Below are 15,644 nucleotides of genomic sequence, written 5' to 3'. Positions count from 1 at the left end.
TCAGTAACAGTGAGTAAGGGTATTTTTCTCCTGCAGAGACCCTGAGCTCAAAACATGAATTTTACCACTTCTAAGCCATCAAATTTCTATGAGATAGAGCAAGTCATGATATGTAATTTCTGTTTCTGACAAAAAAAGCACAGAATTGATGGTTAGGTCCTCAAGAGAGAATTAAGTTTACTGTTTACACTACTGATTCAATAATCCACCATAATTCAAAATTCTTCTGCAAAGTGCCTACTCATAAATAACACAGTGAATAAACACAGGCTTTAAACATCTTGTATTTCCAAATGCTGTGTAAATTTATCCAGCTTAGCCTTCTTCTGCTCCCATACATATTTTTATCCTCATCAGTTTTAACACATCTTAGAAGATTCCACTTCAGGTTGTACTGAACTAGTGTTTTCACAAATTCTTTTAAAATGTTCTTGCCTCTTATTCCACGCAGTCTTTTCATAGAGCTTATTCTTCAGTCACTTCAAACTGAGTACTGATTCCTCAAGTAAACAACAGCAGTATCAATAATATCTGTCAACTCAGCAAGAGACAAAGAAAATCACTCAAAATTATTTGCCTTGTTTTTTAACTGACTATAAAGTGTTGCTCCTGATGTCCTCAACTCTTTGAGAAACTATTCTCATCGAAAGCCTTAATAGTCTTAAACAAATTTCTTTTGTCAAAAACATTTCTTCAGCTGCTGCAAACGAAAGTGATTTAATTAAATCACCATGATAAATGGACTGGCTAACAAATGAGCCATTTGGAAACTTTCTTTGAGGCCTCATTTTCGTTTTTTACTTTTGTAAAGAAATTCTGCTGTAATAAATATTCCATTTAAAGTCTTCTAATTTTCCCTACATAGGAATATTATGATGGGTGCTTAGTATGGTAATGTCAACATATATTGTATTATTTTAGCACAACTGTAGCATCAATACATAATAAACATAACCTTTTCTCATCTAATTTGATAACAGAATAATCCACACTCCATTATGCTGTAAAAGCACACATTTGAAGTCTACTTTTCTCTTCTCTTCTTGTTTTGACATGATAAGTATGCACTGGTAGAACTAACTGTCACAGTACAGTGGGACACAGGGCACTCAAAATGCTGTTGAGTTTTAACTGCATCACATAATTTGTAATGGATCGAGGAGCAGTGCAAAAATTAAGAGAGTCCCATTCACAGGTCTGACCCAACTCCTCAACTCTGCCAAAATAGCCATAGACAAGACAAAAGAGCATGACTGTGTTCCAATGGAACTTTATAAACAGTGGAATTGGAATTCCATATAATTCTCATGAGTCATAAAATATTCTCTTTTTGATTTTTTTTAAGTAGTTAAAAAAAAAAACTACAAACTCATTTCACAGCATTTGTCTCATAGTAATTTGCTAACCCCTCGCTAAAACCCATCAATGGAGTGAGAGATACAAAAATCAGAACATCCTAGAAAACTTTTTCCTTCACTCCTAGGATATTTCAGACCTAGTCAATCATAACTCTGTGATATAATGAGTAGGAAGTAGATTTCAATGCAACAGAAGATCATATTTGTAGAAAATGAAGAGCCAAAAAAATGAAAGATGATTTGACTGGGAAAATAACAAAGCTATTTTCTTCAGCCAAACTTGGCTGAGCATTTCACCATAACTTAATGAGGAATAATTAGAAATTAACATTAGATGCACATAATAGTTATAGCTGCATATTAATGTGATTTACTGTATATATTTATGCCTGAATTTACCTTAGCTAATTATTGAATATTGCCTACTGTGTCATTTCTAACTATTTCTCTTGTCTTTATGTAGCCTTAGGTAGAGAGCCCTGTAGGGTATTGTTAAAGAGAGAATAGAAGAGAAAATAAATAATTATTAACTAAAAATACAATGGTTATATACCATATTAAGCACTTCATATTTGCTTACTCAGTTCTCAACACCCTACAAGATTAATTACCTTAATTACAGTCATTCAGTGTAAATAACTTATTAAAGGACAAACTATTAATAACAGATGGAAGAAGAAATATTGCAAGCTAGCTTTCTCTGCTTCCAAAACCTAAATTGTTTCCAATAAAGCCAATCAACATTAGGGTAAATATTCTGCTGTTCAAAGTGTAATCAATGTTTTCCTTAGAGATTTTAAATAATTTAAAATGATATCAAGTATTGGACTTAAATATATCTTCTGTAGCAGATGCAATTTTAAAGTCATAATCGTAGAACAGAAAATGTTACCATAATTAGCAGAAACTGGACATGTACTGTTCAAACTCTTAAAAGTTTTATATTTTAATAATCATGAAAAATCTAAAGTAAAATTCATTTGCTTCATAATGCAAGTGTGTAAAAAGTAAATATTTGTCTAATAATTACAGACATTAAAAGTGGGAAAAGCCATAGAGATAATCCAGTCCAGCCTCTTAATTTTACAAATGAAGGTATGAAACTTAAAGGCCATGGAACTAACTGATGGAAGAGGTAGGACTGTTGCTACCTTGTTTTCATTTTATTCTTGTAAAAGAGCCCAGATGATCTGACTCCTAGCATGATGCTCACTTCTATTCTTCATTTACCATTATATAGTTCTCAGGGGAGACTGTAAATTCTTCACTAGTTTCCATATTAAAGTATAAAAACTGACTTTCCAGTATGTGAATAAATTGAGGTCACTAACCAGAAATGGCCCTAAATTCCTCTTTTGTATAACAACATAATAATCAGTTTATAGCTTGCCACTAGTGATATCATTGCCAACCTAAATCAGTACTATTCATTTATCCATCAAACAATAATGAATTCAAACTATGTCATATATAAAATTACAGAGCAAGCGAATATAGCTCAGAGTCTAGTGAATACATGGACACTTTTATTACATTTTATTCTAGATGATTTTATTACAGTGTCATGAGTAGACTATAGGAAAATGCACACTCCCTTTGGACTAAATATATTAAGTTATTTAATATAATACTTAAATAAATTAGATCATTACCAGCAAAAACGAACTTCATAAAATGCCACTTGAACAATTGTACAAAAAAACATAAGAAATAGCTCAGTAGAGAAAGTATCTGATACAATGCATACTATATCTACATTTAAAAGATACTGTGAGCTTCAGGATCACTGAAGACCGGCCGCATCATCATTTGTAAAATCTTTAAAAAGTGTAAGTTTTGGAGGACGTCATAGGAATGGCGGCAGCAGGGCGCACTTTCTGAGTTCTCCTCCGGATCTTGTTGCAAACGGGAACTATAACCCATCGAGGAAATTTTCGCTCACCACACAATATAGTGGAGAGATTCGTGGATTGCTTGAAGCTAAGAAATTCTTGGGGATAAGCTAACTGGACGGAGCAAGGAGAGGAGAAGCGGCGTGGGAGCGCCCGGCCGGCAGCGGCGGGAGAGCCCAGCCCCCAGCGGAGCCTCAGCTGGCGGGGGCGAGGACCGAAAACCACGGAGCCGGGCAGGCGCGGGATCCCAGGCGGAGCGGAGAGCGCAGAGACCGGGGGTAGGCCCTTTCCCTGCTCCCACGGCTGATTTCTCCCGCCGGGAAGGCGGCGCGCCCTGCGGCGGACGGGGGCGCAGTCTCCATACCTGGGCCCCTCCCCCCCCTGCTCTCCCAATCCTACCCCGCCCTTCCAGAGACTGGGACTGGAAACCGCGGTGCAGCCCCGCTGTGCCGGGCGCGCACAGGAGCCCAGGCGGAGCGGAGAGCGCAGAGACCGGGAGGCGGCTCTTTCGGCTCTTTCCCTGCGTCCTGCGGCTGATTTCTCCAGCCGGGAAGGCGGCGCGCCCTGCGGCGGTCGGGGGCGCAGTCTCCATACCTGGGCCCCTCCCCCCCCCCCCCCCCCCGCTCTCCCAATCCTACCCCGCCCTTCCAGAGACTTAAACTGGCCCCTGAACCGAGAAGTGGTATCTAAGGCTCACGCTTTGGGAAGCCTGACGGGCAGCCCTGACCCAGGCAGACTGGGCAGTGTGCGTGATTTTGGCTGCGCTAGGAGAGAAGAGACGCCTCCACCCCCAGCCACCACCTTTTCTGGCCTGCGGGAAGAGGGCGACGCACGGCTGGGCTGGGAGAGTGAAGACCCCTCCATCTCCAGCCCCCACCCTTCCTGGCTTGCCTAGGGTGGGGTGGGTGCAGCGGCCGAGACACACCCGGAGATCAGCAGTGAGGCAGGCGCAGCTCTGGGCTTTCAGCAGATCAGAAATCTCCTGCCCGCACTCACACACACACACTGAAGAGGTGCCTTAAGACTCAAGAGTTTTGGTCACATATCTGGTGGTGCCACTCTCAGTGTGCATTTGTGCAGGCAAGGGCAGAAACTGCACTGATATTGTAAAAACTATCATCCAGACCCCTCAGGCCCACGCTTTTAAGTCTGCAGTCCCAAAGTCTCTCTGGGCACCAGGTGACCGGCTCTGCCTGCGCAATAAGCAGGGGGCTCCTTGGTACAGCAGAGAACAACCTGGACATTGCTTGGTGGGCTTAGGCCGAGACTGTCGCTGCTTTTTGTATTGCTTTGTTTTGTCTTGTTTTGCTTTGTCTTTATATCTTTGGTATCTTTGCCTCTGTCGAGTGGGGTTATCAGGTGGTTTTTGCATGTGAACGTATTTGATATTTTTCTTTGTTGTTGTTGTTGTTGTTGTGCTTGGTGATTTGCTTTGTTCTGAAACTGCCCTGCCGGGGCCCAGCTTGTGAGGCACGGTCAGCAGATCAGAAATCTCCCGCCCGCACCCATACACACACACTGAAGGAGTGCCCTAGGACTCACGAGCTCTGGACAAAGGACTGGTGGTGCTCCTCTCGGTGTGCATACGTGCAGACAAGGGCAGAAGCTGCACTGACTTTGTGGAGACTATCATCCAGACCCCTCAGGCCCACGCTTTTAAGTCTGCAGTCCCAAAGTCTCTCTGAGCACCAGGTGACCGGCTCTGCCTGCGCAATAAGCAGGGGGCTCTTTGGTACAGCAGAGGACAACCTGGTCATTGCTTGATGGGCTCAGGCCGAGACGGTCGCTGCTTTTTGTTTTGCTTTGTTTTGCTTTGCTTGGTTTTGTTTTGCTTTGTCTTGTATCTTTGATATCTTTGCCTGTGTCGAGCGGGGGTTATCGGCTGTTTTTTTTTTTTTTTTTTTTTTTTTTTCTTTCCTCTTTGCTGTTGTCGTTGCTGCTGTGCTTGGTGATTTGCCTTGTTCTGGGACTTCCCTGCCGGGGCCCAGCTTGGGTGGCACGGGACTCGGCATATCTGGGGGCCAACTCCAGACCAAATCGGAGTGCAGCCGGGTTTGACCTGCAGGTCACACACCTAGAGAGGGTTCTCGGCAGGCTCTGGAGCCCATAGAGGCCAAATCACATTGGGGTGGTCAACCCTCACGCAGCAGAGTGCCCTGCGGGGGGCAGAGCCAAGTCTCACGGCAGGTCAGCCCAGGAGTTGACCCCACCTGCTCATTAGCGGGAAGCAATTAAAGATCTTCTTGAACGGGACAGTGTACACAACACAAGACTCACCTTTGGAGCACACGCAGAGGAGGACGACGTGGTGCGAGTCAAATATAAAGGACACATACTACACAAGATAACCTAGCAAGAACTAAGAACTCTAGGGGATCTACCTAATATATCAAAATAAACACAGTCAGCCAGAATGGGGAAACAAAGATACACGTCCCAAATAAAAGAACAGAAGAAGCTTCCACAACTGGAACCAAATGAAGCAGACGTAACCAACCTCTCAGAGACAGAGTTCAGAACACTGGTGATAAGAATGTTTAAGGAGCTTAGAGAAGACATAAAGAAGGATGTAGAAATCATAACAAACGAGCTTAGAGAAAACATAAAGAAGGATGTAGAAATCATAACGAAAAACCAGTTGGAACTAAAGAACACAATTACCGAAATTAAGAACTCACTTGAAGGAATTACCAGCAGGCTAGATGAAGCAGAGGATCGAATCAGCGACTTAGAAGACAAGGTAGCAGAGATCACCCAAATGGAACAACAAAAAGAAAAAAGAATAAAAAACAATGAAGATGGCCTAAGAGACCTCTGGGATAACATCAAGCGCAACAACATGCGCATCATAGGAATACCAGAAGGTGAAGAGAGCAAGCAAGGGATTGAGAACATATTTGAAGTAATAATGTCTGAAAACTTCCCCAACCTGATGAAGGAAACCAACATACAAGTCCAGGAAGTGCAGAGAGTTCCAACCAGGATTAACCCAAACAGGTCCACACCAAGACACATTATAGTTAAAATGGCAAAGCTTAAAGACAAAGAGAGAATCCTAAAAGCAGCAAGAGAAAGACGGAGGGTTACATACAAGGGAACTCCCATAAGACTATCAAATGATTTTTCTACAGAAACATTGAAGGCCAGGAGGGAGTGGCAGGAGATACTTAAAGTGATGGAAAACAAAGGCCTACAACCTAGATTGCTTTATCCAGCAAGGCTATCATTTAAAGTTGATGGAGAGATAAAGAGCTTTCCAGAAAAAAATAAGCTAAAGGAATTTATTACCACCAAACCAGCATTGCAAGAAATACTAAAAGGTCTTCTGTAAATAGAAGAAAGATCAAAACAACCTAACTACAAATTTAAAAATGGCAATATCTATGTACCTATCAATAATCACTTTAAATGTAAATGGATTAAATGCTCCAATCAAAAGACATAGGGTGGCTGACTGGATAAGACAGCAAGACCCTTGTATATGCTGTATACAAGAGACTCACCTCAGAACAAAAGACACACACAGGCTGAAAGTGAAGGGTTGGAGTAAGATATTTCATGCAAATGGAAACGAGAAAAAAGCTGGAGTTGCAATACTTATTTCTGACAAAATAGACTTTAAAATGAAGAACATACTAAAAGATAAAGATGGGCACTATATAATAATAAAGGGATCGATCCGACAAGAGGACATAACCCTAGTAAACATCTATGCACCCAACATAGGAGCACCTAAATATATAAAACAGGTACTGACTGACATAAAGGCAGAGATCAACAGTAACACTATTATAGTCGGGGACTTCAACACACCTCTGACCACAAGGGACAGGTCTTCCAGACAGAAAATCAATATGGAAACAACAGCCTTAAATGATACATTGGACCACTTGGATTTAATCGATATTTTCAGAACATTTCACCCCAATGCTGCAAAATACACCTTCTTCTCAAGCGCACATGGAACATTTTCCAAGATAGATCATATGTTAGGCCACAAAACAAGTCTTGATAAATTTAAGAAAATTGAAATCATACCAATTGTCTTCTCTGATCACAATGCTATGAAATTAGAAATGAACTACAGGAAAAAAACGGGAAGACACACCAATTCATGGAGGCTGAATAACTTACTACTAAATAATGAATGGGTCAAGCAGGAGATCAAGGAAGAAATCAAAAGATATTTCGAGATAAATGAAAATGAAAACACGACGACCCAAAATCTATGGGATGCCGCGAAAGCAGTCCTAAGAGGGAAATTCATAGCTTTGCAGGCCTACCTAAAGAAACAAGAAACATCACTAATCAACAGTTTATCTTCACATTTAAGGGATCTGGAAAAAGAACAGCAAAATAAGCCCAAAGGGAACACAAGGAAGGAGATAATAAAGATCAGAGCAGAAATAAATGAAATAGAAACCAGAAAAACAATACAAAAGATCAATGAATCCAAGAGTTGGTTCTTAGAGAAGATAAACAAAATCGACAAACCATTAGCCAGACTCATTAAAAAAAAGAGAGAGAGGACCCAAATTAATAAAATCAGAAACGAAAGAGGAGAAGTGACAACGGACACTGCAGAAATACAAAGAGTTTTAAGAAGTTACTATGAGCAACTATATGCCAACAAATTTGACAATTTGGAAGAAATGGACAATTTTCTAGAGGCGTACAACCTTCCAAGGCTAACTCAAGAAGAAACAGAAAACCTGAATAGACTGATTACCACCACAGAAATTGAATCAGTAATCAACAGTCTCCCAACAAACAAAAGCCCTGGACCAGATGGCTTTACAGGTGAATTTTACAAAGCGTTCAAAAAAGAATTATCACCAATTCTCCTCAAGCTCTTCCAAAAAATCCAGAAGGAGGGAAGACTCCCAAACACTTTTTACGAAGCCACTATCACCCTGATCCCAAAATTAGACAAAGACACCACAAAAAAAGAAAACTACAGGCCGATATCTTTAATGAACATAGATGCAAAAATCCTCAACAAAATATTAGCAAACAGAATTCAGCAATACATTAAAAAGATCATTCATCACGATCAAGTGGGATTCATCCCTGGTATGCAGGGGTGGTTCAACATCCGCAAATCTATTAATGTGATACACCACATTAACAAAATGAAAAATAAAAATCACATGATCATATCAATAGATGCAGAAAAAGCATTTGATAAAATCCAACAGCCATTTATGATAAAAACCCTTAAGAAAGTGGGAATAGAGGGATCTTATCTCAACATAATAAAGGCCATATATGACAAACCCACAGCTAACATCATACTCAATGGGGAAAAGCTAAAACCATTCCCCCTAAGATCAGGAACAAGGCAAGGATGCCCACTATCTCCGCTTCTATTCAACATAGTTCTGGAAGTTCTTGCCACAGCAATCAGACAAGAAAAAGAAATAAAAGGCATCCAGATTGGTAAGGAGGAAGTAAAGTTATCATTGTATGCAGATGATATGATACTATATATAGAGAACCCTAAAGACTCCACCAAGAAGCTATTAGAGCTGATAGATGAATTTAGTAAAGTGGCAGGATACAAAATTAATATTCAGAAATCAGTTGCATTTGTATATACCAATAATAAAACATCAGAAGGAGAAATTAAAAAAACAATCCCATTTACAATCGCTCCAAAGACTATAAAATACCTGGGAATAAATTTAACCAAAGAAGTAAAAGATCTATACTCAGAAAATTATAAGACACTGAAGAAAGGAATGAAGGAAGATATAAATAGATGGAAACACATATCATGTTCATGGATAGGAAGAATTAATATAGTTAAAATGTCCATACTGCCTAAGGCAATATACATATTCAATGCAATTCCTATCAAACTGCCAACGTCGTTTTTCACAGAAATAGAACATATAATCCTAAAATTTATATGGGATCATAAAAGACCCCGAATAGCAAAGGCAATCTTGAGAAATAAGAACAAAGTGGGAGGTATAACAATACCTGACTTCAAATTATACTACAAGGCTACAGTAATCAAAACAGCATGGTACTGGCATAAAAACAGACACATAGATCAATGGAACAGAATAGAGAGTCCAGAAATAAATCCACGCCTATATGGCCATTTAATCTACGACAATGGAAGCAAGAATGTACGATGGGGTAAAGACAGTCTATTCAATAAATGGTGCTGGGAAACCTGGACAGACACATGCAAAAAAATGAAGTTGGATCACCTCCTTACACCATATACAAAAATAAATTCAAAATGGCTTAAAGACTTAAATGTAAGGTCTGAAACCATAAAATACCTAGAAGAAAATATAGGAAGAAACTTCTCAGACATTACCCGGAGTAAGATTTTTACTGATATACACCCTCGCGCGAGGGAACTAAGAGAAAGAATAAACATGTGGGATTATATCAAACTAAAAAGTTTTTTCACAGCAAAGGAAACCATCAATAAAACAAGAAGGGATCCTACTGAATGGGAAAAGATATTTGCCAGTGATATATCTGATAAGGGATTAATATCACAAATCTATGGAAAACTTACTCAACCCAACTCCAAAAAAACAAACGATCCAATTAAAAAATGGGCAGAGGACTTGAAGAGACATTTTTCTGAAAAGGACATACAGATGGCAAACAGACATATGAAGAAATGCTCAACCTCGCTAACCATCAGAGAAATGCAAATAAAAACCACAATGAGATACCACCTCACCCCAGTCAGAATGGCTATCATCAATAAATCAACAAACAACAAGTGCTGGCGCGGATGTGGAGAAAAGGGAACGCTTGTGCACTGTTGGTGGGATTGCAGACTGGTGCAGCCGCTATGGAAAACAGTATGGAGGTATCTCAAAATTCTGAAAATGGAACTACCTTATGATCCAGTAATTCCACTCCTAGGTATCTATCCGGAGAAATCCAGAACTTCAATTTAAAAATCTCTATGCACTCCTATGTTTATTGCAGCACTATACACAATAGCTAAGACATGGAAACAACCAAAATGCCCATCGGTAGATGACTGGATTAAGAAACTGTGGTACATTTATACAATGGAGTATTATGCAGCCATAAGGAAGAAAGAAATCTTACCATTTGCAACAACATGGATGGATCTAGAGAACATTATGTTAAGTGAAATAAGTCAGACAGAGAAAGATAAGTTCCATATGATCTCACTTATTTGCGGATTCTAAAGAAAAGAATAAGTGAATGAACTAATCAGAAACTGTTTGGGAGACAATGAGGAAAAACTGAGGGTTGCTAGATGGGCGGGGGGAGTGGGGGGTGGGGGGGAGGGTGAGGGGATTGGAGGGCAGTCGGTGACCACAGGATGGCCACGGGGTTTGAAAATTAATCTGGGGAACGTAATTTGGTGGTTACCAGAGCGTAAGGGGGTTGGGGGGTGGGGGATGAGGGTGAGGGGGATCAAATGTACGGTGATGGAAGGGGAGCTGACTCTGGGTGGTGAACACACAGTGTGATTTATGGATGATGTGATTCAGAATTGCACAACTGAAATCTATGTAATTCTACTAACAATTGTCACCCCAATAAATTAAAAAAAAAAAAGTGTAAGTTTTAAAGGAAAAATAAAAAGCACCCTTTTCTAAAACATGTAAAAAAAAAAAAAAAAATACTGTGACTCTCTTTCTAGTCATGTTATTAATATAATTTTTACCTAAATCTTCAAATACCTTCAACTCTCTGATTTGCTTTGTACTCTCTAAGTGGTATTTTTTAATAAACAGAGGTTCTTTTCAATGTAATATAAATACAATTTACCAAACATTTGCTATATGATTATTGCTTTTTTTCTCCTGTTTAAGAATTCTTTCCCCATTCCAAAGTCATGAAGATATTTTCCTGAATTATCTTTTTGAAATCTTATTATTTTGCTTCCACATTTAGATCTGGGATTGATGCAAGTATGTGGGTATATAGCATATGGTAGGAGAAAAAAATAAATTTTTTTCCACCACAATATTGCAATTGACCCTGCACCATATCTTGAAAAGACAATTTCTCCCTACTTCTCTGCTATGCTCTTCTATCATAAATCTAAGTATTTATGGTTTTCTTTCTGGGTTCTCTATTTTGTTACTGATCTATTTGTCTACCTTTGTACCATTAACTCAAAGTCTTAATTATGAACGAATTATAATAATTCTTAACATCCACTAAAGCAGTTTCTTTCTTTGTTCTTCTAAAGAGGGACTATGACTATTCGAGGTCCTTTGCATTTCCATATAAATTTTAGAACTAGCCTATCAGTTCACTTAAAAATTAAAATAAATTGCTGGAATTTTCGTTGGGATTGCATTGAATCTATAGATCAACTTGGGGATAATTAACATTTTAACAACGTTGAGCCTTTCAACCTATCAACATTATTGAATTCTTAATTTGTCTAAATAATGTTTCAGAAGTTTTCAATGTGAAGGCCTCACATATCTTTCCTTAAATTTATTTCTAGTTATTTGATGTAAATCATCATATTTTAGATTTATTTTCTGGTGTTGTATTTATATAGAAATATACTCGATTCCTGTATATTAACTTTGTATCCAGAAACCTTGCTAAAATCCTTATTAATTCTAAAAGTGTTTGTATAGTTTTTTTAACTCTCTCCATATCTACTTCTACAAATAATGATGGTTTTATATTTTCTTTCCCAATCCCTACACAATGTATTTCGTTTTCTTACTCTATTGTACTGTCTAGTACTCAATAGAAGTGGTAAAGGTGGCACCCTTTTCTCTGTCATAAGTATGAGACCTGTTTAAAGTCTTTGTAATATTTTTATCAAATTAATGATGTTCCTTGAATTCCTAATTTGCTAGTAAGATTTTTTATCAAAAATTAATAATAGATTTTATCAAATATATTTTCTACATCTAATGACATTATCACAGTTTTTCTCCCCTTTATTCTCTTAATGTTGTGAATTACACTGATTGATTTTCAAATAGTAAACCAACTTTATAGTCCTGGAATATACACAATGTAATCATGTTCTATTATCTTTTTTATTTCTTAGTAGATTACTGCTAATTTTTTTTTTTACAGTTTTGTCAGGCACATTTCTGAGTAAAATTTAACCTGCAATTTTCCTTTATATAATGTCAGATTTGAGAATCAAAGTTTTACTGACCTCATCAAATGAATTTAGAAATTTTCTCATTTTTTTCTATTCTCTCAGTTTAAGATAGTGTTATTTCCTCTTTACGTGTCTAGTAAACTATCTGGTCTTAAAGCTTTGTGAGAAAGTTTTTAAATTACAGATTCAATTTCATTAAAAGTTAGAGGATAGTTCAAGTTTTCTATTTCTTGTAGAAATTTTGTAAGTTGTATTTTTCTAGGCATTTGTCCATATCAATTAATTTTTAACTGTATTGTCATGAAATTCATCATAATGTCCTTTAATTACTTCTTAATGTCTACAGGTTATATAGTGATGTCCTCTTTTTCACTCCTGATATTAGTTAGTTGTGCCTTCTCTCTCTTTTTTTTTCATCAGTAATACCAGGTATTTACCACTTTTTATTAATCTTTTCTTTGTTGATCTCTTATGTTTGTTTTCTTGTCATTGATTTCTCTCTTATCTTTATTATTTACTTCCTTCTGCTTTCTTTGGCCTTAATTTGCTGGTGTTTTGTTTTTACTTTCTTGAGATAAATGCTTAAATCATTCATTTTCACCCATTATTCTTTTATAATGTATATCCTTAAAGCTATCAATTACCTTCAAAGGATGTTAGCTGCATCATACAAATTTTGATAAGTTGTGTTTTCATTACCATTCAGGTAAAAATATTTTTAAATTTTCCAATTTCTTCTTTAATTCTTGGGTTACTTAACAAGTGGATTTTTTGATTTCTAAATATATGGGAATTTTCTAATTATATTTTTGTTACTGATTTCCAGCACTGTGTTCAGAGAACATACTCTGTATATTTCTACTGTCTGATTTTTGTTGAGAATTGCTTTATGATCCAGGACATGGTAATATCAGTATTCCATGTGCACTTGAAAACAACAGATATTTTGCATTTGTTGGGTGCAGTGCTCTATATATATCATAAGGTATAATGTATTATTTGTTCACATATCCGATATACTATGAATTTTTTTTGTCTGCTTGCTCTATTGAGCATCTGAGAATTCCATTATATGAATCCCTTGTGAGTCTGTTGCTATGGTGTTTGTTTCTCTTAGTTTCAGTCATACGTATACCTGGTTATTTTTGTGTGTATGTAATACCTGGTTATTTCTGTGTGCATGTAAGACATTTTATGTAAAAACTGTAAAAATTATTTGAGGCCTAGGATGATGTTATCTTCTTCCAGGTGGCTAGTCATTAACAATCCTGGATATCCTTAATCAACTCAAGGATGATTCTTGACTGTGTTTTATTTTATAAGTAGACCATTCTATTTTTAACTCATCCTTACTCCTATAGCCCTTCAGAGTCGCAACCCAACTCATAGGAGACTTAGCAGGAAATCTCTCTTCTTAGGGAAGCATGAATTCAAACTATTGCTCCCTTAGCCCCACCTCATGAGTGTGTCAAAAGCTCTTCTCAGCTTCTCAGCCTCTCAGCCACCTCAAATGAAAAACAGAAGTTTCTCCTAAGGAACAAAAACCTCACACACCCAGCTCACCTCTTTGGGTATCCTTCTTCTCCAGGATCTTGGCCCATAGTCTTCACTGATGTGTTAGCTCTCTGATACCTTCAAACAGATGATTTTTATATATGATCCAGCTTTTCTAGTTGTTCTCAGTGGGAGAGTTAGTCCAAATTGCCTAATCCACCATCACCAGAAGTGCACCTCTCAATTCCTCTCATCTGTAAAATGAGGATAATAATGACAACTTCCTCAAATATGTCATTAAAAGAGATCAGAGTGCCTATTATATATAAAATGGACAAGAACTTTTGTCTATGATTTTGAGCTATCTATCGCTAATCCAAAACAACACTGTTAATAGAGATCTTGTGGGTTTTGCCTGCCTAGTTTCTATTTTCCTCTAACTCCTCAAAATTCCTTTGACAAACTAGTCTTAAACTATAGAATAATCTTGACGTAGCTGTCAACCATGGTACCATGTCCTCCTCTGACAAAGGGTGGGCAACTAATCAAAAGTAGGTCAGATCTGCCTCTCTATTGGTAATGTAAACCTTAAGAAAAAAATGGTGAAGCTGATCCGTAGTACAAACAGCAAGTAGTACCATGAACAGGCCATATATTAGTTTTGGCAAACTAGCTATCCAAAGCTATCCCAATTTCCAAGGACTAGTTATTATACTTTTCTGAGAGCTATCCAATACCCTTATAACAAATTTATTTTCTTCTTAAGTTAACCAGGGTCCATTTTCTGTGCTTGAAACTGATTGATACCCCCGGCAGATTGAAACCCCCAACAGTGATTAACTGATACCCCCAACAGACATCTCATTTTCAAAGCTTTCCTATTGGTCCCTATGACTTACTCTGTTAACTAGGGATAAAAATGAAAAAAAGGGTCTTGACATTACTCAGAAAGTTGCAAAAATGCTTCTTCTACTTTGATTAAAATATTAGTATTTTATAACTTCTCTATGTGCTGGTTCATTGTTGGTTCTCAGCTCCATTCCTGCACTTCCACGCTCTCCTTTCACATCAGGGGGCTAGAAGCCTATAGACTACATTTCTCACACTCCTTGATAGCTGGTTTCCAATTAAGTTCTGCCAGCAATGGGTGACTGCAGGCTCCAGCATCCTTGAGGTGAATCCAGCATCATCAACAAGACTACCCAGGCTTTCTACATCACTAGATGTGCAGGCTCCTGGGCTTTCTGCAAAGCAGTAGCAGCTCCAAGGATAGCAGTGATACTCCAACAATCTTGGCATCATAGTACTTATGGGCTCTGTTTAATACCATTTTCATTTTTTTTTTCTCCTAGTCCTAGGAGTGGTAAGGGTTTCCTGCAGTTGTTGACCATTTGGTAAGTTCATCATCCACTTTTTGCTTCTCCAGCCCTGCCAATACTTTTGGTAATTAATTCCCTATATTAAATTCCCTCTGTTTGAAATACTTAGAGTGGCTCTTTGTTTTCCTAATTACACAACTTTCATTAACATGGACTTCTTCTTTTTCTCTTTCTCCATTTTATGTTTCTTTTGTCCATTCTTCCTCGTTCTCATTCATCCACTCCATTCTCTATCCTCTCTCTTCATTTCTTTTTTCTTTCTTCTTGACTTAGTTCATAAGTGGACCAATAGTATCTAGGTCATTTTTTATTATAATGACACCCAGGGCAAAAGAGATTGGAACATTTTTAATTTAATCAATCAGTAAAAGTACAAAAACTATGATTTCCTCAGAAACTATAACTGTTTTTTAAAATCAAA

At 37.8% G+C, this 15,644-nt stretch overlaps 1 protein-coding gene across 43 annotated transcripts in view; it reads right to left on the bottom strand.

Annotated features, from left to right (window-relative positions):
- RIMS2 (regulating synaptic membrane exocytosis 2) overlaps positions 1-15,644 on the bottom strand; it is a 605,364-nt gene that overhangs the window by 562,664 nt on the left and 27,056 nt on the right. The window contains exon 1 of one of the 43 annotated variants that reach the window (XM_033125916.1): positions 13,914-13,966. The exons of the other annotated variants lie outside the window; for them this stretch is intronic. Coding sequence (XP_032981807.1) covers positions 13,914-13,951 — 38 coding nt within the window. The 5' untranslated portion in view covers positions 13,952-13,966. Of the gene's footprint in view, positions 1-13,913; positions 13,967-15,644 lie in introns of those variants that run through there. 43 annotated transcript variants of the gene reach the window in all.

This window comes from Rhinolophus ferrumequinum, chromosome 14, assembly GCF_004115265.2.
Source record: "Rhinolophus ferrumequinum isolate MPI-CBG mRhiFer1 chromosome 14, mRhiFer1_v1.p, whole genome shotgun sequence".
In the NCBI taxonomy this organism is placed as follows: domain Eukaryota; kingdom Metazoa; phylum Chordata; class Mammalia; order Chiroptera; family Rhinolophidae; genus Rhinolophus; species Rhinolophus ferrumequinum.
This window is presented reverse-complemented; position numbering and strand designations above follow the sequence as displayed.